At 33.0% G+C, this 22,100-nt stretch overlaps 2 protein-coding genes and 1 pseudogene across 5 annotated transcripts; all 3 read left to right on the top strand.

Annotated features, from left to right (window-relative positions):
* The first annotated feature begins 1,936 nt into the window (after window positions 1-1,936).
* On the top strand, window positions 1,937-3,913 carry LOC140976887 (transcription elongation factor 1 homolog). Of its 3 annotated transcripts, none has more exons than XM_073441291.1 (5): window positions 1,937-2,058; window positions 2,705-2,850; window positions 3,239-3,309; window positions 3,549-3,570; window positions 3,655-3,913. In XM_073441291.1, the coding sequence occupies exons 2-5, from the start codon at window positions 2,738-2,740 to the stop codon at window positions 3,743-3,745; spliced, it is 297 nt and encodes a 98-aa protein (XP_073297392.1). In that variant the 5' UTR covers window positions 1,937-2,058; window positions 2,705-2,737; the 3' UTR covers window positions 3,746-3,913. The 3 variants fall into 3 exon arrangements, with proteins under 3 accessions (XP_073297392.1, XP_073297409.1, XP_073297401.1); XM_073441300.1 differs by lacking the exon at window positions 1,937-2,058 and adding an exon at window positions 2,076-2,294; XM_073441308.1 differs by lacking the exon at window positions 3,549-3,570 and having other exon boundaries at window positions 3,633-3,913.
* Window positions 3,914-4,349: 436 nt separating this feature from the next.
* Window positions 4,350-8,397, top strand: LOC140976876 (protein SAWADEE HOMEODOMAIN HOMOLOG 2). Of its 2 annotated transcripts, none has more exons than XM_073441279.1 (10): window positions 4,350-4,550; window positions 5,377-5,462; window positions 5,538-5,583; window positions 5,658-5,814; window positions 5,925-5,975; window positions 6,482-6,557; window positions 6,696-6,747; window positions 7,313-7,456; window positions 7,575-7,694; window positions 7,917-8,397. In XM_073441279.1, the coding sequence occupies exons 1-10, from the start codon at window positions 4,497-4,499 to the stop codon at window positions 8,277-8,279; spliced, it is 1,149 nt and encodes a 382-aa protein (XP_073297380.1). In that variant the 5' UTR covers window positions 4,350-4,496; the 3' UTR covers window positions 8,280-8,397. The 2 variants fall into 2 exon arrangements, with proteins under 2 accessions (XP_073297380.1, XP_073297372.1); XM_073441271.1 differs by having other exon boundaries at window positions 6,479-6,557.
* Window positions 8,398-11,717: 3,320 nt separating this feature from the next.
* Window positions 11,718-13,366, top strand: LOC140970226 (protein ANTAGONIST OF LIKE HETEROCHROMATIN PROTEIN 1-like; annotated as a pseudogene).
* The last annotated feature ends 8,734 nt before the right edge of the window (window positions 13,367-22,100 follow it).

The raw sequence follows: 22,100 nt of genomic DNA, 5'->3' as shown, positions 1-22,100 counted from the left end.
TAGAATATCATATATCAATATTTATAACGATTATATTATAAATTTTTTTATTATTTCAGATTTTGTATTGAATTTTTAATGAGATTTTGATAAATTAAATTTTTTTTATAATAATTGTTTTACAAATTTCGTTATACATGTAACATGATTCATAACTGTAATAATCTAAATTTTGCGCAGACCAACCACATAAATTCACTTGTTATAGATGGACTAAAATTAAACTTTGTTTTTCTTCAAAAACAACAAATCCATTGTATTTTTTTAAAATGTGAATTTAAATATACTTATATTTAATTTATGGCTGAAATAATATCATACGATGTTGATATTCATTTGGATTTATTAGAAATCGAAGTTATCGGTCAATTTAGGCATGTGATCATTTTCCTTTACTTGCTTGAATTAAATACAAATTTTCTATGAAAAAATATTTCAAACTCTTTCAATGTCGTGAGACGAGAATAAACAATTTTTGTTTCAAAAAAAATACTTTCATTTGAAATTGTATTTTCGATTTTTATGACATAAGATATACATGTATACTATAAGCAATGCATTTAGAATAGTGTTTTTTCTCCATCTTTGTTCATGCATTGAAATATTGAAATGATAGTAACAAACATTGTGTTTTTGCGTCGAATATTTTTGCTCTGCATACAATTATCTTTTATAATAAAATTATTGATACACGTCTGCAAACATCTCAAAAACTCATGTGAAACTGTCTCGCGAGTCAATTTTGTGATACAAATATTATATTTGAGTCATTCATGAAAAATATTACTTTAATTATGTTTAAAAAAATATTACATTTTATTGTAAATATGAACAAGATTGATCTCTTTAACAAGAGATCTACAAATTATTTCATCTTACTAAGATTTATTTTATTACCAATGCAATAATTTTTAAAAATGAAATATCATCATGATTCTACAGTGGTTGATTTTAATATTAAATTATCACCCATGAATTATCTCACCATTATTTTTATTTGAACATACGGTTACGAGTGTCAGGATCGTTGATATATAATTAATATTTTTCAGTAATTGTGTAAAATTTTTAAAAAAACATTATTCGATTTTTTTTTTTTTGCTAAACACTTGAGGAGCACAATAAAAATAACTATTAGCAACAAGAGAATGAGCCACTTGATTAGCCAATCTTCGACATAAAATAAAACCTCCCAGTTCGAAGCACGAGAGCAATGATCTTAGATGAACGAAATGATAGTATCCTTCCATCCGTTTCAATATATTTTCATGGATTAAAATCGATGCAAAACTTTTAAAATATAATATTAATATATGATATTTCAACTATTTTAGATCTGATATAAAAGATAAAATTTTGTATATAAAATTGAAACAACTATATTAATATCAATTTTTAGTACACTTGTTTGAATACTCAAATATCACATATCAGTACCTGATTTGAAAGAGTTGATGCTCAAATATCATATATTATTATCTTATTTTCAATGTTTTGTATCGATTTTCATCAGATAAAAGACGGGTCATTAATAATAATATTTATAATACATGTTTGGATACTAAAAAATCATACATTAGTACAAGATTTGAAACATTTAGTACTCAAATATTATATATTAGTGCCATATTTTCAATTTTTTGTACCGATTTTTATCCCAGAAAAAATGAGTCATTGATAGCATTATTTGGTAAACATGTTTGGGTATTAGAAAATATATATTACATTTAGTACTTAAATATTATATATTAATATTATATTTATGATGTTTTATATTAATTTTGATCCGAGAAACAAAGTGAGGTAAGAATTGCAAAACTATCTTTTTTGGTAAATCAGAGAATATGAACACTTACTTTTCTTACTATAAATGACAACAAATAAAAATATGCTGAGGATTTATTGATCATCTTCCCGTTTATTTATTTATTTATATTTTAAATTCAACGAAATTATATAGCAAAATAGTCTTTTAAATCAAAGCACGCTGATTTTATCAGCTCGCGAAAATCTTGCCTCGAGCTGCGATCGAGCAATTCGAAGATACTTCTCTTCCTTGTACTGTTCAATATAATTTACATGAAGTTTTTTTAGCAATTTTCCTTATGTTTCTTCTTCATATCTTGATTTATCATGATGCTCGTTGGATTTTTTTATCTGGGAAATATTTAGTTCCGATCCTCGTTCTGAATTAGTTTTGTTTGTATGATTTCTTTCACTTGGAAATTCTGATGATCGAGCGTATTGAGGATCAGCGACTCACTTTTTGCCGTGGATTTGGATAATGATTTTAGGTTATCAAACTTACTTTTTATTTTTAAAAAACAGTTTCGTGGATTGGACGATTATATTGTTTCTGTTAGGAGATTTTCTGCTGTTTAAGTTTCTGGATTAGAATTATAGGATGAAAGTTGGATTTTATTTTTTTTTGGATACAAAAATTATGAACTTCTTGCGTGGAACCTTATGCTGGTATTTTTTTTATTGTTTTAATTTAATCTAATGAATTATCTCGATCAATTTGAAATTGTAGAGATTAGATCTAGTGAGATTCAATTTCCGCGGGTAATTATGCATATGTGTAACTTCTGCGGCTAACACGCCCTTTGGGTGCTAACTTTTTTAGTCTATATTTCCAGGAATTAGTTGTATAGTTGGTGTATCTTGTTTGATGCTAAATATCGAATTTTGACTATATCCTTAGTTCCAGAGGAATACACGGAAATTTAACTTAAGTATGGGTAAGAGGAAGTCGAGGGCGAAGCCACCACCGAAAAAGAGAATGGACAAACTTGACACTGTTTTCAGCTGTCCGTTCTGCAGCCATGGCACCAGTGTTGAGTGCCGCATGTAAGTGGTTTACTAGCTATTTCCAGCTGCATTTGATGGTTATCAAGTCTAGTTGCAAAGAACGGATTTTTGGTTCATTTATGATTAAACAAAGAACTGCGGCACTAGTCGGCATATAGTTTGATTGCTATATCATGCTTTTTGGAACACAAACCATGCATTAGTTTGCAAATTCAATCCACTCTTTTATTTGATCCCGTTATTCAAGGTGGTAGATTTCTTCAAAAAGGTTGAAAATCGGTTGAAAAGTTTATTGCATTTATGGTATATGTATGCCTGACTGGTGGAAGTTATTAATTTGTCCCTTGCACTAGTTTGTTCTTGCTTGTATTTCATGAAATTTTTTACCTTTTACCTGTGTGACGAAATTTCTTTGTTTTCTATCCAGTGATATGAAGAACTTGATCGGAGAAGCTTCATGCCGGATTTGCCAAGAGAGCTTTAGCACCACCATAACAGGTCTGTGCCGTTGCGCACCTCGTAACTGAAAAATTAAATTATTTTACTCTTGACACTGTTAGTGTTAAACCACTTGTTTTAAAAATACACAAACGTATGGTGACACATTCGGTTAAATCCACTCACACTATTTTATATCCCTGCTCCTCCCATTCTCCACTTTATTACTTTAGTTATTGCTTTAGCAAGTGTATTCTGGGATGTGAACTAACTAACAGTTTGTTTTAAATTGTTTGCAGCATTGACAGAGCCAATTGACATGTAAGTAAAATAGAAAAAGCATCTTCTTGAAGTTTTACAAGTCGTTAGTTTTCATACTAAAGCGATAGAATTATCTCGCAACAGATATAGCGAATGGATCGACGAGTGTGAACGCGTCAATAACCTAGAGGATGAAGAGGGCTCGCACACGGACTCAGAAGTTCTTCCACCGTAAAATGGCGTTTCAGTTCAGCCCAAGAACCCTATGATTCCGTGTCTCAAGACATACATAATCCTGTATATATTGTGTTTAAGTGTTCTGGTGCGAATCAATGTTCCAGAGTGGATACTAAACATGCTACTATTTGAATAATTTTGAAGAATCATTGAATGCTTTTATTTAGACGGATTTTAAATTTGGGCATTTATAAAATATATTTTTTATCAACTAAAAATGAAACAATAATTTTATAACCTGAAAGGGTTATTTTTGTACCTAAAAAATTACTTTAAAAAAATCACAAATAAATAGATCGTGATATAAATTTAGAGCGAGTCTCATGTGAGACCGTCTCACGGATCTTAATCTGTGAGACGGGTCAATCCTACTCATATTCATAACAAAAAGTAATACTCTTAGCATATAAAGTAATACTTTTTTATGGATGACCCAAATAAAAGATCCGTCTCACAAATACGATCCGTGAGACCGTCTCACACAAGTTTTAGCCATAAATTTATTGAAAAAAATGGTAAGACAAAATATAAATAAAATTTTAAAAAAAATGTCATCTTTAATACCTTTCATTTTATATTAAAAATATAACAATATCAATTTTTTTTAAGAAATGACAATATAAATTCAAAATCAATTATATGTGAATAAATTAATTTGGGAAGACAGGGTGGGTTTAAACGAAATCCGATTTACTGGTTCCGCCGGTATTTATTTGAATTCCTTTGAGGAAAGTCGACGGTGGACGCCTATGGGTCGGCCGCCCAGCAACGGAGGCCCCTCCTTCCGCTTCAATGGTGCCGAGGTGATTCACGAAACCCTAGTCCGCTCATCTCATCTCTGGTTCACACACTAATGGAGCAACATCTTGTTGATTTTGAGCTAGTTTTTTTTTCTTTATAAAGGGAAGAACTTTTGCCAAACCATAATTTTTCTCATGCTGTGTTGTGAGTTCCTTGATTTTATTCTCGTTTTTGAAGTATTACTTGGCATGGTTGATTGAATTAGTGGAATCTAGTTCTCTTTTTCGCAAATTTTTTCTATGGGGTTTGTGAATGATATTTTGTTTGTGTGTTTATGAAACTTTATTGCTCATTTACTTTTCGGTGCACACGATGCTATTTCCTTTGTTTCAGAATCCATCCAGACTTTATAATCTTCAATTAGGGACGGACATGCCAGGACGCCTATCTCAATTATAAAAATTTGAAAATTTTTATTTTGCTAAATTTCAAATTTGGGCCCAACCACGCATTGATCCACAAATTGAATGAATTTTGGAATCCAATTCAGGCTACACTATTGTTACATTTTTAACATGTCTGCATCAAGAAGATTTTACCCTCTGTAAGATTGTGAATCCGTACCTTCTGTTTCATATGCTATGAAGAACAGTGTATGTGAGTATGTGATTATGTGTATCACATTTTGGTTATCTCATGAATGGCATGAAATTCATTGCACGTTAAATTGAATTCTGTATTTTCGATGTGACATCTCTGTATTTGTCTCCATTTGTATATCATGCCTGAAGATAAAATTCAGCATATATTCTGGTATCTGAATTGGTAAGATTTTTCTGAATTACAATTTGTTTTTGCAACTCATATATAATTTTTTTTAATTCAAAGGTTGTGGAGATGGATTCAATTTTGCAAGCACATGGTTATACCGTGCCTTCACGTGAAATACTCGAAGCTATTGCTCAAAGGTTCAGGTGGGAATTCAGTGCTTCTTGCTTAAATTTTTAAATTTTTGAAGTGTAATAGTTGTGTTCTTTGTGTTGATATAGTAATACAGCTGAGAGATCTGGGAAGGTGGAAGTTTCAGCTAAACAAGTAATTGACCTGTACCTTGTTTAAGTTTTTCTAATATCTGTAAACTTCTCAATGATATTAATCAAATGGGACAGGTCTGGAACTGGTTTCAGAACAGGCGATATGCCCTTCGAGCTAAAGCAACTAAAGCTCCAGTTCCTGAACAGGTATTTGTACCTTCTATTCCTAGAGATGATCAAGCTGTCGCCAGAAATTTGCCACCGACTCCTCAACCCCAGCCTGTCCACTCAAGTATTGCCACGTCCCTCTCATGTTCCAGAATTTGTGTCATTTTCTGTCTTGAATCAGCGTCCTTAAATATATAATTGGTTGATGATTGCTTATATTGTAATTTCATTCAGCTGCTGTGAAAAGTGTGCCTCAAGTCACTCATTCTGTGCCTGCTCCGTCAGGTAGTGATGTTCAAATGATGGTATTATTTTCTCTTTCTTGTTCTTCTCAATCTCAATGTTTTAACATGGAATTGTTCTCATTGCCTTTGATCTAACTTCACATCTTTCTCTTCCCATGTATTTGTACATTTTTTTATGCTAGTCTTGCATTTGAGTTTTCAATGGTGAGTTTCCACTAGGGGTGAATTCAGCTGCGAAAGGGGCAGGAACAAGTCGCAAAATTCAAATATATTTTCTAAGTATATAAGTTTGGCCTTCAAAAGCACTTTTCGTTTTTCCAACTAAGATTTTTGGTTGAGACCTGGCATTCATATTCTGTTTCATTTCAATTGTTTTTATTTCTTTGAAGATACAGGAGTTGTGATGATATATCTCATCTTCTTTTTTCCTCATATAATATGTTTGATCTCGTTTAATTTCATCTTAGTTAAACCTTTCCTTTTGTTATTTCTTCGAGATTGATGTTTACATCCTATTGGATTGATTAAATAGTTATTTTTTAGCAGCACAAAATGCAAACAGGAATGCTTCGGATAATTCTCAGATGGAGTTTGAAGCTAAATCTGCGAGAGATGGAGCATGGTTAGTTTGTTTCGACTTATCTTTTTTTTTAAAAATAAAATAAAATTGTTTGAGATATTTCATTGGATGATCCAAGGTAACTATCATTTCCTATTTGTGAAGTATGCCAATGCTGAGTGAATGTATTCCTCTTGTCAGGTATGATGTTGCCTCATTTTTGTCGCACAGATCCTTAGAGACTGCAGATCCGGTAATGTTTGAAGCTTATACTTTTTTTTTTTTAACTTTTAACGAGTGTAAAAATAATATATTTCTATTGAACATAAAAGATGTATTACAAAGTTTATATAATACGAATATGTAACAACCTGATAAATTCAAAATTAAAGAAATAACAACCTGATAAATACAAGATAAAAAGAATATTATCATATGGGGAAATTATCTAGAATTTAGAAAAGTTATCTATCCTTTTACTATGGCGAAAGTTTTTGGCTATTGTACTACCGTGAATCTTCATGGCTGTAGTCAATTCTTTGTACGTGAACCTTGTCGCTTTCTCATTTCTCTGCATGTCAGCAGGTTCTTGTTTGTAATCATTAGCTGCTCTTCTTTTCTCCATTAAGAAGTCTGTCACTTTATAGGTGATTACTTGTCACGATTCTTTTATCCTTGGAGAATCTGACTTATGTTTTTTCTTTTTCTCGATGTAATATGTTAGGATTCATTGTGCCGCTTCTCCTTGTACTTCCTAAACAGAGTAATTGTACTTTCAGCATTAACTCATAATGATGGAATCTAGTTGACAACCTCAGGAAGTTCTTGTTCGTTTTGCGGGATTCGGTCCAGAAGAGGATGAATGGGTCAATATCAACAGGCATGTGAGACAACGATCTCTCCCGTGTGAATCTTCAGAGTGCGTAGCTGTCCTGCCGGGAGATCTGACTCTATGCTTCCAGGTGCACCTTTAGCAGTAGTGCAAACTGATGAGAAAACATCTTGCAGACAATACTTTAATAAAAAGTTGTTCTTGTCAAGATATTCGATATTGTCTTTTAAGATCTTTCTGTTTTCTAGGAAGGGAAAGAGCAGGCCCTATACTTCGACGCACATGTTCTTGATGCTCAAAGACGAAGGCATGATGTACGAGGCTGTCGTTGTAGATTTCTAGTCCGATACGATCACGACCAAGCTGAGGTGTCTAATCGTATCCAACTATTATATATAAGTCATGCAATCCATTACGATCTCATATTTTTACTGCAACCCATCAGAATAGCACAGTGATAAATCTGTTGGTGTTTAGCTCTTGGATCCTGAATCATATCGAGTGCATGAGTGATTTTTATTTTCCCTAGAAAAAATATCGGAAGGCAAGAATCCGTACTGAGTGGTACTTCTTCTCCCGCCCCTTTGTAGGAAATAGTCCCTCTCAGAAAGGTTTGTCGTCGACCTGAGACGGATTACAGGTTGCAGCAACTTCATGCCGGTTCTGCAAATGTGAATCCACAGAAAATCGGTTTGGATCTTCATTTTGCGAATTCTACAAAAATCAGCGTCCCAGATGGAACCCAAAAGCAGCCAAAAACTGAGGAGCACGTAGATGGAGGAAGAGTCGTTGCTTCTCCTGTTACTCCTCCTCATGCTCCTGCAACAGTTGAATCGACATTGGTTCCTTCAAGTACTACAGAGACTAGAACTGAAACTGCTGTTGTGAACTCAAATCCTTCAGATGCTGCTACTGTCCCTAGTGGCTCCAATTTAAGCCTAGAGCAGGGGTAGATTGCCCGTTGCCGTTTGAATCGTAGCTTCACTTTGTTTATCTTTTAGGTTATGGAATGATTTATTTTCTATTTAACATATATATGACCAACGAAGGGACGTGTTCGTATAAGCATAAGCATTAGTGCATTTGTGTAAACTAAATAGAACACGACTATGAAATATAACTTCTTGATTGCACGTATGCTTATATGGGCATATTCTACTATACATATGCTGAAACATTAGTCCCAACAAATTTGTAAACATGATTATAAATTAAAGGAAAAAGCATCTCTATTTTGAAACAAATAGATATAACTTGATAATCTTCTCAAAAAATATAACTACTCGATTGTATGTATACATATATGCACTCTACTATACATACATATGTTGAAACATTAATCCCAAGTAGTTTGTGAACATGACCACTACTTCCCCCCACTATGCTCTGCATGCCTACGTATCCGTGAGCCACTTCTCTATACACAGAATGGTAAAAAATAAAGATAAGACACCAAAAACACCCCCTTCACTAATTAACTAAGTCAAAGTTTGAATATTATGCTTTCTTCTGGTGACTCTAATATAGCAGTAAACAGCAGCGAAAATGGCGGTGACTAGCCCCCCGATAATGACACCCCCACCCGCCACAGATCTATCCGAAGAGTGATGCTGCCCAATTTTCCTGCTCTCTGGAGCTTCCGCTGTCACACTCGTTTCCGTCTCGTGATCATCCGCTTCATCCTCCGATAAAGGCAGTCTCTTTTCTTGCGTTGGTGGATCCGCTATACTGTCCTTGGTAACTGGGTTTTGGAGCAGATTTCGGGCACCGCGGAGTGATTGGTCGGGCTTCGAATTTGCTGGAGATGAGTCTGCCAGTTGATACAGCATGACAAATACTATTGAAAAGGTGATCAGAACGAGTAAGAATTTGGCCATTACTTGTTTGATGAATTGCCGATCACATATAGAAACAAAAATCGGCCCTTTTATTTTGGACGAAAGGTGTTTGGTTGGCTTTAATTTATTGTAACGGGCAGGCGGGTGGTGTGAAAAATATGTCAGCAAAGAACTATGCTGTGGAAATCTGAGGCCTGTTCGAGTATTTATAGAGAAATTGGGTGGAGTGGTCCAAAGATGTGCTAGCTGGGTGGTGCTGGTTCAATTAAAACAAGGTACTTTCCTAACACATTGCTATGACCACTGAGCCTTTACGTGTGTATCTGTTTATTTTTCGACAAAACGCGTATTTAATTTATGGCTTCTATCAGTTCCATGCGATTGCGCCAGTCACTTTGTATTTTTTTTAACATTAAAATTTATTATATAATGTTATTATTAGAAATGACTGGTAAAAATCTATATTTATATTTATATTATATATATTATTAATTTCTGACATCTTATCTTTTTGTTGTCTGTTTAAATAATTATATATATTAATAAAATATTAAAATTTTAATGTTAGTCAGATATAACTTAGCGGATGGAGTCTTTGTTTTTTAATTAGTCAATTGTCGGTTCAATTCCTATTTTTGTCTTTTTTTTATCTTTCTTTTTGTCTATTTATTTTTGTAAAATTCATAAATCAAAATTATAATATAGTCTTTCACTATTTCTTATAATTATATTTTGATAATCATTTAAATATAAACAAAAAGAATTATAAAATAATATTATACAAGCACACAACGCGTACGTCGGTACAGAAGTTTATATAATGTCTAAATATATACTTAGAATGGATTAAGTTTGTACATTGCACCTTATTTAAGATGACCCTATCTTTGCCAATATATACTTAGAAAGGAGTCGGTGCTTCATTAAATCTTAAATATAATGCAGTTGGGGGAGAATCTGTTTGCTGTGACAAAATAGAGTGTAATATATCCATCGGAAAATTTGTCCCCAACACTCCTTAAAGATTGATGGTTAATCGGACAGGTTTTTTGTTAATAAACCGTCTCGGTTGGGACTTGGTTTTTATCATGAGCCGTCCCTAGTTTCATGCTAATCGACCCGGTCTAAAATCGATCTTCATCGTTAACAGCATTGCATTTATTTTTGGTTTTCTTTCTTACATGATTACAGATTTCATTGGAAATATATTATTGGAATATTGAACGTCAAGAATAAATGGAATATCAATTTTATACCTGTATCTCTAAAGAACTGTACATTTATATATTTCGCTCAATTAAATTAAATTATACAGCTTATTAAATTCCGACTTGCAAGCCTCTGTTGTCAAAATAAAAACAAAAGGAGAAACAAAAATAAATGAATTATAGAGAAGTGATTAATGGACAAGAGAGTCGCTCGTGAGTAGTCGAACTGTCATCTTGCCTAGGTTGTGACCCCATCTAATTAATTGCGTAACATATACATCAATGTATCAAATTATTAGCTTTGTATACATGCACAGAGAAACAACGAAAATAGTTTGGGGATGGTGAAATTATATATGGATTTGTATATATGTGATGACGGAGCATAGAATGACCGTCCGTCCAAAAAGAAATTGGAACTAGACCCGATTCGTCACACTCCAAAATCATAAGGTGTAATTTGGTTTAGACCCGCAAGACAATACGGAGGTTCTGTGTACTAGCATTCACTTTCATCCGTTTACCGATTTCATTGAGAGTTATAAGGTGATTAGGTTATTTGTAGTTTCAAAATACGTAAAAGTCAATGTATTATAGTCGGTGATTCATCGCTCGCATACGGGTGAAGATGTCATATGTGTTCTGATTAGTAAATAGTACAAGGAGTCACTGACCAGAGCAAGACGTGTGTTTTAGAGAAATGTGTTTTCTTAGTTGCACATACGATGTCACTATTATTACTCAAAGATACATCACGTCGTTATCGAATTCATTTGCAATTATCGATATACCAATTGTTGTAGATTCGATCGGAATATATGAGTTGAAGAGATCGTATTCTACTCTCCAAGAGAGGGTGTGGGGCGTTCATATGTATGAACGCCCTTGTGTCAGTTTATTTTTTAAAAAAAAATTGCACACTTAGCGACGGTTTTTGAAAAACCTTCGCTATTAGCGACGGTTTTATAGAAACCGTCGTCGATTTGCTGACACGCGGGCCCACGTGTTTTGAATTATTTTAATTATATTTTATATTTTATGAACGCCCAAAAAAATTGGACATTTAGCGACGGTTTTGAAAAAATCGTCGCTATTTGCGACTGATTTTCACAAACCGTCGCTAAACATTGTTACTTATTTAATGTTATTTAATGTATTGGTTTAAAGTATCCTTTGGTGAATATAGCCATTGCAAAATAGCCGTTGGAATTAGCCGTTGCAAAGTAGCCGTTGGAATATTGCCGTTGCAAATTTCAATATAAATAGACACCTTGTACTATACAATTCTTCATTCTACAAACATACCATTTGGCAAACAGATACACTTGAATTTGTTTACTCCAAAATGTCTCAGTATTCCAGTAGTTCAACCTCTAGCTCGACAAGTGAAAACGAAGTCCAAGTTGAAGTTGATGACGAAGATTATGATCCGGGGAAAGAGCTAATGTCATTGATACTTCAACAAAGTCGACAAATAGTTGAAGCATATCAAAGTGATAACGTGATGCGGCGAAGAAGAAGGTTCATCCAAAGAAATCGTGAAGCCGGGCATGCGAGGTTCTTCAATGATTATTTCTCCACAAACCCGGTGTATCCAGATCAAATATTTTGAAGACGATTTCGCATGCGAAGAGAGTTATTCTTTAAAATAATGAATTCACTTGAGAATCGTTCATCGTATTTTCAGCAAAGAGACGATGCTGCGAGATGAAAAGGCTTGTTACCACTACAAAAATGCACGGCTGCAATTCGTCAATTGGCGTATGGAGTTCCGGCCGACCATCTTGACGAGTACCTACGCATGGGTGAATCAACTGCCATCAAGTGTCTTTTCAAGTTCTGCGGATATGTGGTTGAACTATTTAGTGATCGATATTTGAGAAGGCCAAATGCTGATGATGTTCAATGTCTTCTTCAAATGCACGATGAAAGGCACGGGTTCCCTGGAATGTTGGGCAGTCTTGATTGCATGCACTGGGAATGGAAAAATTGCCCAATTGCTTGGAAAGGCCAGTTTACAAAAGGCCATGGGTCACCGACAATCGTGCTTGAAGCGGTCGCGTCTCAAGACTTATGGATATGACATGCATTCTTTGGTGTCACCGGTTCACGTAATGATCTTAACGTGTTGTACGAATCTCCCATATTCAATATCGTCTTGCAAGGAAATGCACCAGAGATTAATTTCATGGTCAACGAGACTCAATATACGAAGGGGTATTATTTAACAGATGGAATATATCCGGAATGAGCCACTTTCGTTAAGGCTTTTCCTTGCCCGGAGGATCCAAAGAGGAGGCTTTTTAAGGAAAGACAAGAGTCCGCAAGAAAAGATGTTGAACGAGCATTTGGGGTGCTCCAAGCTCGATGGGCAATTGTCAGAGGTCCAGCTCTTTATTGGTACATAAAAAATTTAAAATATATTATGTTAACATGCATTATTTTACATAACATGATTGTCGAACATGAGGGGGTTCACGTGACAAATTGGTACAACGATGAAGGTGACGAACCCGCACAACCCGTCCAGGGCTCAAACCGAGGATTTCATGAATATCTCCGAACAAATTCCGAAATACGTGACACTCATGTGCATCACCAACTTCGTGCCGACTTAGTTGAACATATTTGGTCACAATACAACAACAATCCTTGAATTAGTATTTTGCATCTTCTGTTAAATTTAATTTATTTTCTTTTATTTTTATGCAAGTGTTATTTATTATTATATGTTGTACCGTTTTATTTTAGGTTTATAATAAATTTTTAATTTTAAGTAAATGACACTCATAAAATTAAATTATTTTACGTACTGAATATATAAAAACAAATTATTATTAATATAAAATAATAATAATTTAAATTTCTTAAAAAATTTGAAATTGAATTTATTTAATGTAAAATAAGAATAAGATGAATGAGTGGACAGCGGGACCTACAAATAATGAGTGTGAATGCTAAAATGAATGTGGGAGAATAGATGTGTTAATGTAATGTGTATGTGGCATGTAGATCCTGCGATTTTTGATGAGGTGGTGGTGTTATTGCTCTAATAGAGCACCCAATCAAGAAAATCTGCCAGGATTCCCTCGATCTTCTCTCCCTCATTATAGTTTTTTAAAAAACTCACGGGCAATTGATGACGAGGGTCCTAAATCAATTCATGGCCAATTTATGAATGATGAAACAAACTCTCGTCATGGACGATTTTGATTGGTGAAAGAAAAAGCTTTGACACGGCCAATCTGCGATTGGAGAGTCAAAAACAAATTTCGACCTGCACCTTGCTGGGAATCTCATCGGCCGTGACTTCTTCACTTCACCGTAATCTTTCGGCGAGCAATCTCAAACCCAAATTTTTTATATTTTGTTTACTCCGCGCAATTAGGGAAAAAAATGGTATTCAATCGTGGACATAATTCGAAAAATTGAAGAATACGATTGATTCAGTTAATTGTTAGTATGAAAATACAAGAATGAATAATATATCCACTTAAAATCCGATACAAAGGTAAATACTTTAAATATCATATGGTTGTGATTTGAATAATACTACATCCAAAAACATTTTGAACTTCAAAACTAGAATTTTAAAATTTCTATTTCGTCTTGGATGCGAGAAAACAATATTACAACCATATTAACTACAATCACGACATAGTTCAAAAATCAATACATTTATTGAAATTACCTCTCATCCATAATATTTTAATAATAAATTAACCAAAAAAATTAAAAAAATAATAATAATCATTACATGTTACAAACTATCGATTTTTTTCATATTTTTTGTATTTCGTTTATTTAATATTTAATTCTGTTACGTGTTTATTTAATATTTAATTCTGACGTGTTTATTTAATATTTAATTCTGTTACGTGTTATCATGTTTATTTTGACAAGCGACGATATTTGTCTTGAGAGAGATAAATGTCATATATATTAAAAATTATATATACATATAGATATATTATATATATATAAAGGATAAAAGGACGAATGCAAAGTGGTAGGACGAATGTTACTTTCATCAATTTCCAAGTTCATGCATGCATGGCTGGCCAGCATCTCATCTGAATCATATCGGCCTGTAGCCATTTAGTTATATATATTATATATCGACTATAAATCATAATAAATGCGTGCTAATCTATCAAAAATATATATGGTTGTTGAATTTTCTAATTTTAAATGTGATTTAATTTATAATATTGAAATTTATATGTGTGATGCTAACATTTTTCAAAATTATCAAGCTATATATGTTTATTCTTTTAAAAAAAATAAATGTATTGTGAAAAAGTAAAAATTTACGGTAAAAAAGTAAAAATCTCAAACTCTCAAAATTATCACACTACACACTTTATAATATTTTTCTCTCAACTCAATTGTGATTTTCTTCACAAATGAGAGATCTATTTATAGAAAATTTTTACAAATAATCCAAAAATAAAATACATCATTACCTACATCATCACACACTAATTTTCAATATTCAACACCTAATTTTACCTAATTTTCAACATTCAACATTCACATTTTCAACACAAATATTTAACACATTTTTAAATAATTTTTCAACACTCCCCCTTGTGATGATGATCATAATGATTGTATACATTACGTGTTTTTATACTGCCTCGTTAAAAACCTTACTAGGAAAAACCCATTGGGATAAAAACCATAGTAAGGGAAAAAGAGTGCAGTCACGTAAACTCCCCCTCATGTTGACACGAACAATTCTTCACAAATTTCGTAGATTGCGCATCCCAATATTATATATGTGCTTTCTGAATATTGTCGTAGGAAGTGCCTTTGTGAAGAGATCTGATGAGTTTTCACTTGATTGAATGTGACGAACATCAATACATTTATTCTTCTCAAGCTCCTTGGTGAATGCGAAGAACTTAGGAGGAATATGTTTAGTTCTGTCGCTTTTTATGTATCCTTCTTTCATTTGAGCAACACATGCAGCATTATCTTCATATAGTATCACAGGCTTCTCGTCGAATGATAATCCGCATGAGATTTGGATATGTTGAGTCATTGATTTTAACCACACACATTCACGGCTTGCTTCATGTAGTGCAATAATCTCGGCATGATTTGATGAAGTTGTTACAAGTGTTTGTTTCTGTGAACGCCAAGAAATTGCAGTGCCTCCACGAGTAAATACATATCCAGTTTGAGAACGTGCTTTGTGTGGATCAGATAAGTATCCAGCATCGGCATAACCAATTATACTTGGATTAGCATCTTTTGAATACAAAAGTCCCAAGTCTGTCGTTCCTCGTAGATAACGGAATATATGTTTAATTCCGTTCCAATGTCTCTTTGTTGGATATGTGCTAAATCTTGCCAATAAATTTACGGCAAAAGATATATCAGGCCTTGTACAATTTGTAAGATACATAAGGGCACCGATAGCACTTAGATATGGTACTTCTGGACCAAGAATATCTTCATCATCTTCACATGGACGGAATGGATCCTTTTCTATGTTTAATGATCTAACAACCATTGGAGTACTTAAAGGATTTGATTTGTCCATATTAAAACGTTTAAGGATCTTTTCTGTATAATTTGTCTGGTGAACAAATATTCCACATTCTTTTTGTTCAATTTGTAAACCCAGACAATACTTGGTTTTTCCAAGATCCTTCATTTCAAATTCTTCTTTCAAGTATGACACAACTTCTTGAATTTCCTTATTTGTTCCAATGATGTTTAAATCATCAACATATACAGCAATAATTACGCATCCGGATGTTGTTTTCTTAATGAAAACACAAGGGCATATTGAATTATTTACATATCCCTTTTTCATCAAGTGATCACTTAGCCTATTATACCACATTCTGCCGGATTGCTTCAACCCATATAATGATCTTAGTAATTTCACAGAATAACATTCTCTGGGTTTTGAACTTTGTGCTTCAGGCATCTTAAATCCTTCAGGGATTTTCATATATATATTACTATCAAGTGATCCATATAAGTAGGCTGTAACAACATCCATAAGACGCATTTCTAAATTTTCAGATACTGCCAAGCTAATCAAATACCGAAACGTAATTGCATCCATCACAGGAGAATACGTTTCTTCATAATCAATTCCAGGCCTTTGAGAAAAACCTTGTGCAACAAGTCGAGCTTTATATCTTACTATTTCATTTTTCTCATTTCGCTTTCGAATAAAAACCCATTTGTATCCAACAGGTTTTACACCTTCAGGTGTAAGGACTATAGGTCCAAAAACATTACGTTTATTTAGCGAATCCAATTCAACCTGGATGGCATCTTTCCATTTTATCCAATCCTGCCGATTTTTACATTCACCAAAAGATTTTGGTTCATGATCTTCATTATCATTTATGATGTCGATTGCCACATTATAAGAAAATATATCATCAATTTCTTCTATATCTTTTCGGTTCCATATTTTTCCAGTATTAATATAATTGATAGAGATTTCATGATTCTCGTCAGTTTGTGGTTCTGACAAAACATTTTCATCATCATGTGTTTCTTCAGGAACATCATTCTCTATTTTGTGATCATTATGTGTTTCTTCAGGAACATCATTCTCTATTTTGTGATCATTGTGTTTCTCTATGAATTTTCTTTTTCGAGGATTTTTATCCTTGGAACCAACTGGCCTTCCACGCTTCAGGCGTTTAATGACATCATGACTATCTTCAATTTGTTTCTTCGGAATTTCAATTCGAGCAGGGGCATTTGCAGCATGTATATATGATTTAGTTACCCCTTTTGTGTCTGCAAATGCATCTGGTATTTGATTTGCTATTCTTTGCAAGTGCACAATTTGCTGTACATCTTTTTCACATTGTTTTGTTCTTGGATCCAGATGTAACAATGATGATACATACCATGTAATTTCTTTTTCGGTATGTTTCTGTTCTCCCCCTAACATTGGGAAGATTTCCTCATTAAAATGACAATCAGCAAAACGTGCTGTGAACACGTCGCCTGTCTGTGGTTCAAGATATCGAATGATCGATGGACTATCATAACCAATATAAATTCCAATCTTTCTTTGAGGTCCCATTTTCTTTCGTTGAGGTGGTGCAATAGGCACATACACCATACATCCAAAAATTCTCAGATGAGAAATGTCTGGTTCTTTACCAAATGCAAGCTGCAATGGGGAGTATTTATGATATGCACTTGGTCTGATGCGAATTAATGAAGCAGCATGTAAAATTGCATGTCCCCATATAGAAATAGGGAGCTTTGTTTTCATAATCATTGGTCTAGCAATCATTTGCAGACGTTTAATCAATGATTCAGCCAATCCATTTTGAGTATGTACATGAGCAACAGGATGCTCAACAATGATTCCCATAGACATACAATAATCATTGAAAGTCTGGGAAGTAAATTCACCAGCATTATCAAGTCTAATTTTCTTGATTGTATAATCGGGAAATTGATTCCTCAATTTTATTATTTGAGCAAGTAATCTTGCAAATGCAACATTTCGAGTTGACAATAAACATACATGTGACCATCTGCTGGAGGCATCAATCAATACCATAAAGTATCTGAATGGTCCACATGGTGGATGGATTGGTCCACAAATATCACCCTGAATACGTTCAAGAAACATTGGTGATTCAGTTTGGATTTTGGCTGGTGATGGTCTTATAATAAGTTTTCCAAGAGAACATGCTTTACATTGAAACTTATTATTCTGAAAGATCTTCTGGTCTTTCAATGGATGACCATGTGTATTTTCTATAATTCTTCGCATCATTGTTGAACCAGGATGTCCTAATCGATCATGCCAATTGGTTAATATTGAAGAATTATCAATTACCATGTTTGATTCAATGGGACGTATATGTGTATAATGCAATCCAGTAGGGAGCATTGGTAGTTTTTCAATCACATATTTCTTTCCTGATTTATATGTGGTAAGACACATATATTTCTCATTCCCTTCATTCATTGTTTGAGTATCATACCCATGGGAATATATATCATTAAAACTCAACAAATTTCTTTTCGATTGTGGTGAATATAAAGCATCATTGATCAAAAATTTTGTACCATTAGGTAACAAAAATTGTGCTTTACCACATCCTTTAATCAAGTCTACAGGACCTGATATTGTATTCACCGTTGTTTTTGTTGGTTTTAGTTCCAAGAAATATCTTTTATCTCGGAGGATAGTGTGCGTTGTACCACTATCGGGTATGCAAACTTCAGCTTTGCTCATAGCATTTTCCATATTTGAACTTCAAAAAATATGCAATGAAAAAAAATTAATGACAATACATATTTAAATATAACACATATCATAATTGTACAATAAAACATTATCATATAAATACATGAAAAATAAATTATTGTACATTTATATTCTACCACTATATTGTTCATTTTCAGAGAAATCATTGAGAAAATCTGCAGCATCAATATTGTTCATTTCTATCCCACCAACATATTGATCATTTCCAGAGAAATCATTCATAAAATCAGCAGCATCAAAATGAGTTGAATCACTCAAACGGTCACTTCGCTCAGTGAAGTTGGTCTCCTTTTCTTTCCCCTTTATCGATTCTTTATAAAGTTTGCAAAGATGCTCAGGGGCTCGACAAATACGAGACCAATGTCCTGGAGTACCGCATCTGAAACAAGAACTTTCAAATCTTTTCGAGTGATTTTCATTAACACTCATGTTTTCTTGATGCCTTTTCTGTGGATGGTTTGGGACGTTATTTTGAGATGAGTTATAGAAATAACTATCTCGATTATTTTCAAAACCACGGCCGCGTCCACGACCACGACCACTTCCTCGTCCACGTCCACGTCCACGACCTCGACCTCGACCTCGACCTCGACCAAAACCTTGTCTTTGAATTTGATTTTGGTTTCCAGGTTTAAATTCATTTTTACTTACAGCATTTACTTCTGGAAATGCTGTTGATCCAGTGGGTCGGGACTGATGATTTCTCATTAATAGCTCGTTGTTCTTTTCCGCCACAAGAAGACAGGCGATGAGTTCAGAATATCTCGCAAATCCACGCACTCTATATTGTTGCTGTAGTGTTATATTTGATGCGTGAAACGTGGAAAATGTTTTTTCAAGCATTTCCGATTCTGTAACCTCATGTCCACAAAATTTTAACTGCGAGATTATTCTATACATCGCTGAATTGTAATCACTGACTTTTTTAAAGTCTTGGAATCTTAACATATTCCATTCATCACGGGCGGTCGGAAGTATAACTTCCCTTATATGTTCAAATCTCTCTTTTAATCCTTTCCACAGAGCCATGGGATCTTTTTCGATGAGATATTCACATTTTAAACCTTCATCAAGGTGTCGTCGTAAAAATATTATAGCTTTTGCTTTTTCTTGTGATGAAGATATACCATTTTCTTTAATGGTCTCGCTTAGACCCAATGACTCAAGATGCATTTCTACATCAAGAGTCCATGGCATATAGTTTTTCCCAGTAATATCAAGAGCGATGAATTCGAGCTTTGCCAAGTTTGCCATGGTGGTACTAAAAATTACGATGCATTTTATTAGTTAATGAATATTGCAATACAAAGTAATGGATAAACAACAAGTACAAGTATTCGTAAAAATAAAGAAAACACACGAGGAGGATATTCTCCGATAAATACAAGACTGGTGAGTATGATAACCAAAATAATTAAAAATAACCTCGTGAAAGCCATCTTCTTTTTTTCTTCGAAAATTTGATGAAGAATAATTTTTAGAGAAGAAGAGAAAGTTGGAGTGATTGAATGTATTTGTGAGATTGTATTTATAGAGCAAAAACTAGCCGTTTTGTTACCGTTTATTACCGTTGGTGTATAAGAAAATAAATGTATGTATTTGTATAATTTTATGGTAATAATATGGTGTATATAATATTAGTCATATTTAAATAATTATGTATATCATATCACATTATTATAATTAGGTGTCATAAGTTATTTTGTTTAAAAAACCTTATAGGCTTTTATACTTGTCGTATCCCTTACCGGGAGTGTGGGATGTCGTCTTAACATCCTCCCAGGATTTATAACAAGTTTTTGAAAAAATTATTTTTATTATTTCTAACAATAACATTATATTATATATTACATATATAAACAATAAATAAATAACAGTAAAATAAATATTATTACTTTTGTTACCTTTTTCTTCTGTTCGGAGCTTGGAAAAATATGGAGGACTTTTAGAGCTTCGTGCTGATAACGTGTTGTGAAAAAGTAAAAATTTACGGTAAAAAAGTAAAAATCTCAAACTCTCAAAATTATCACACTACACACTTTATAATATTTTTCTCTCAACTCAATTGTGATTTTCTTCACAAATGAGAGATCTATTTATAGAAAATTTTTACAAATAATCCAAAAATAAAATACATCATTACCTACATCATCACACACTAATTTTCAATATTCAACACCTAATTTTACCTAATTTTCAACATTCAACATTCACATTTTCAACACAAATATTTAACACATTTTTAAATAATTTTTCAACAAAATGTACCCAATTATCAATTTTTTGATTTTTTTTATATTTGTTTTTTTTAATCTAGAGAACAAGCATTAACTTTTCTTGGTCTCAACTACTTAGAAATGGATATCTTTTTTTTTTCATCATGACCAAATCTTCACATGATTTGATGGCAATGATTTGAGACAGGAACCTATTAATTAAGTCGAGGATTTTTTTAATATAGTGCACACGCCCATAATAAATTGTGATCGTGAATACATACATGCATACATAAATTCTCTAATTAAATAAATTAAACACTAGAATAAATGATGGTATTTCAATATCTTTTTTGTCTGCGCTTTATTTCTTCTACTCGACTTGAATTATATATATTCGAATTTGATTCTGATCTCTAATAATTTAATTTTTTGCTCGAATTAGAGCTTAAAATTTGAGTTTAGCTTGAAAGATTCGAGCATATTGCAAGTAATTTTCGGTAAATAAAAACTCAAAAAAAAATTGCTATATTTATTGAATGTATTATTATATTATATTATCATGAGAATATTAAAACTCGAGAACCAACTATAATAGTTGGCTTCTATGAGTTCCAAATGTTATTGGGGTTGGAGTTAGGTCAACGTCACGTTACATGTATTTGAACAGTAATAGTTGGAAATTAATCATTCCATGCCCTACAATTGTTAATTAATTAGCATGGAATTTCAACATTAATTTATGGAGAGAGCTCTTTATTAAATAATACAAAGAAATAAATAAAATTCGGTAAGGTGTGAATATTTGATGGATTCAACTGGAAAAAGATATGGTCCTTTCATACAAACATGTACGTATTAATTAATCAAAAGAATAATTTCAAAAGTGAGTGACCTATAAATATGATTTTATTTAGTACTGGCCTTACAAAGTGAAGGGGAAAAAGGGTAATTAAACTAACCATATAGGAGCCTATTTAATTATATAAAAATTTAAAATATAAAACAATCAACAACAAAAAAAAACTCTCGTGAGAAGGTCAATTTTGTGATAAGAATATCCGATCGACACAACTCATGAAAAAATATTATTTTATATGCTAAAAATATTACTATTTATTATAATTATAGATCGGATCAACCTATCTCATTGTTATAAACATGTGAGACATCTCACGAGAGACCTCGATAAAATTCGAACTTATATAAAGTAATAACATTCGGTATGATATAAAAA

Source organism: Primulina huaijiensis, chromosome 1 (assembly GCF_012295235.1).
Source record: "Primulina huaijiensis isolate GDHJ02 chromosome 1, ASM1229523v2, whole genome shotgun sequence".
Classification (NCBI taxonomy): domain Eukaryota; kingdom Viridiplantae; phylum Streptophyta; class Magnoliopsida; order Lamiales; family Gesneriaceae; genus Primulina; species Primulina huaijiensis.
The sequence above is the reverse complement of the archived record's forward strand: the minus strand, read 5'-3'. Positions and strand labels throughout refer to the sequence as shown.

Coding starts and splice junctions, on each gene's coding strand:
- LOC140976887 (XM_073441308.1), top strand. CDS start 2,738: ATGGGTAAGAGGAAGTCGAGGGCGAAGCCACCACCGAAAAAGAGAATG. Junction 2,851..3,238: donor ACCAGTGTTGAGTGCCGCAT/GTAAGTGGTTTA, acceptor TTTTCTATCCAG/TGATATGAAGAACTTGATCG. Junction 3,310..3,632: donor CTTTAGCACCACCATAACAG/GTCTGTGCCGTT, acceptor TTCATACTAAAG/CGATAGAATTATCTCGCAAC.
- LOC140976876 (XM_073441271.1), top strand. CDS start 4,497: ATGGGTCGGCCGCCCAGCAACGGAGGCCCCTCCTTCCGCTTCAATGGT. Junction 5,976..6,478: donor TTCTGTGCCTGCTCCGTCAG/GTAGTGATGTTC, acceptor GTTATTTTTTAG/CAGCACAAAATGCAAACAGG. Junction 6,558..6,695: donor TCTGCGAGAGATGGAGCATG/GTTAGTTTGTTT, acceptor TCCTCTTGTCAG/GTATGATGTTGCCTCATTTT.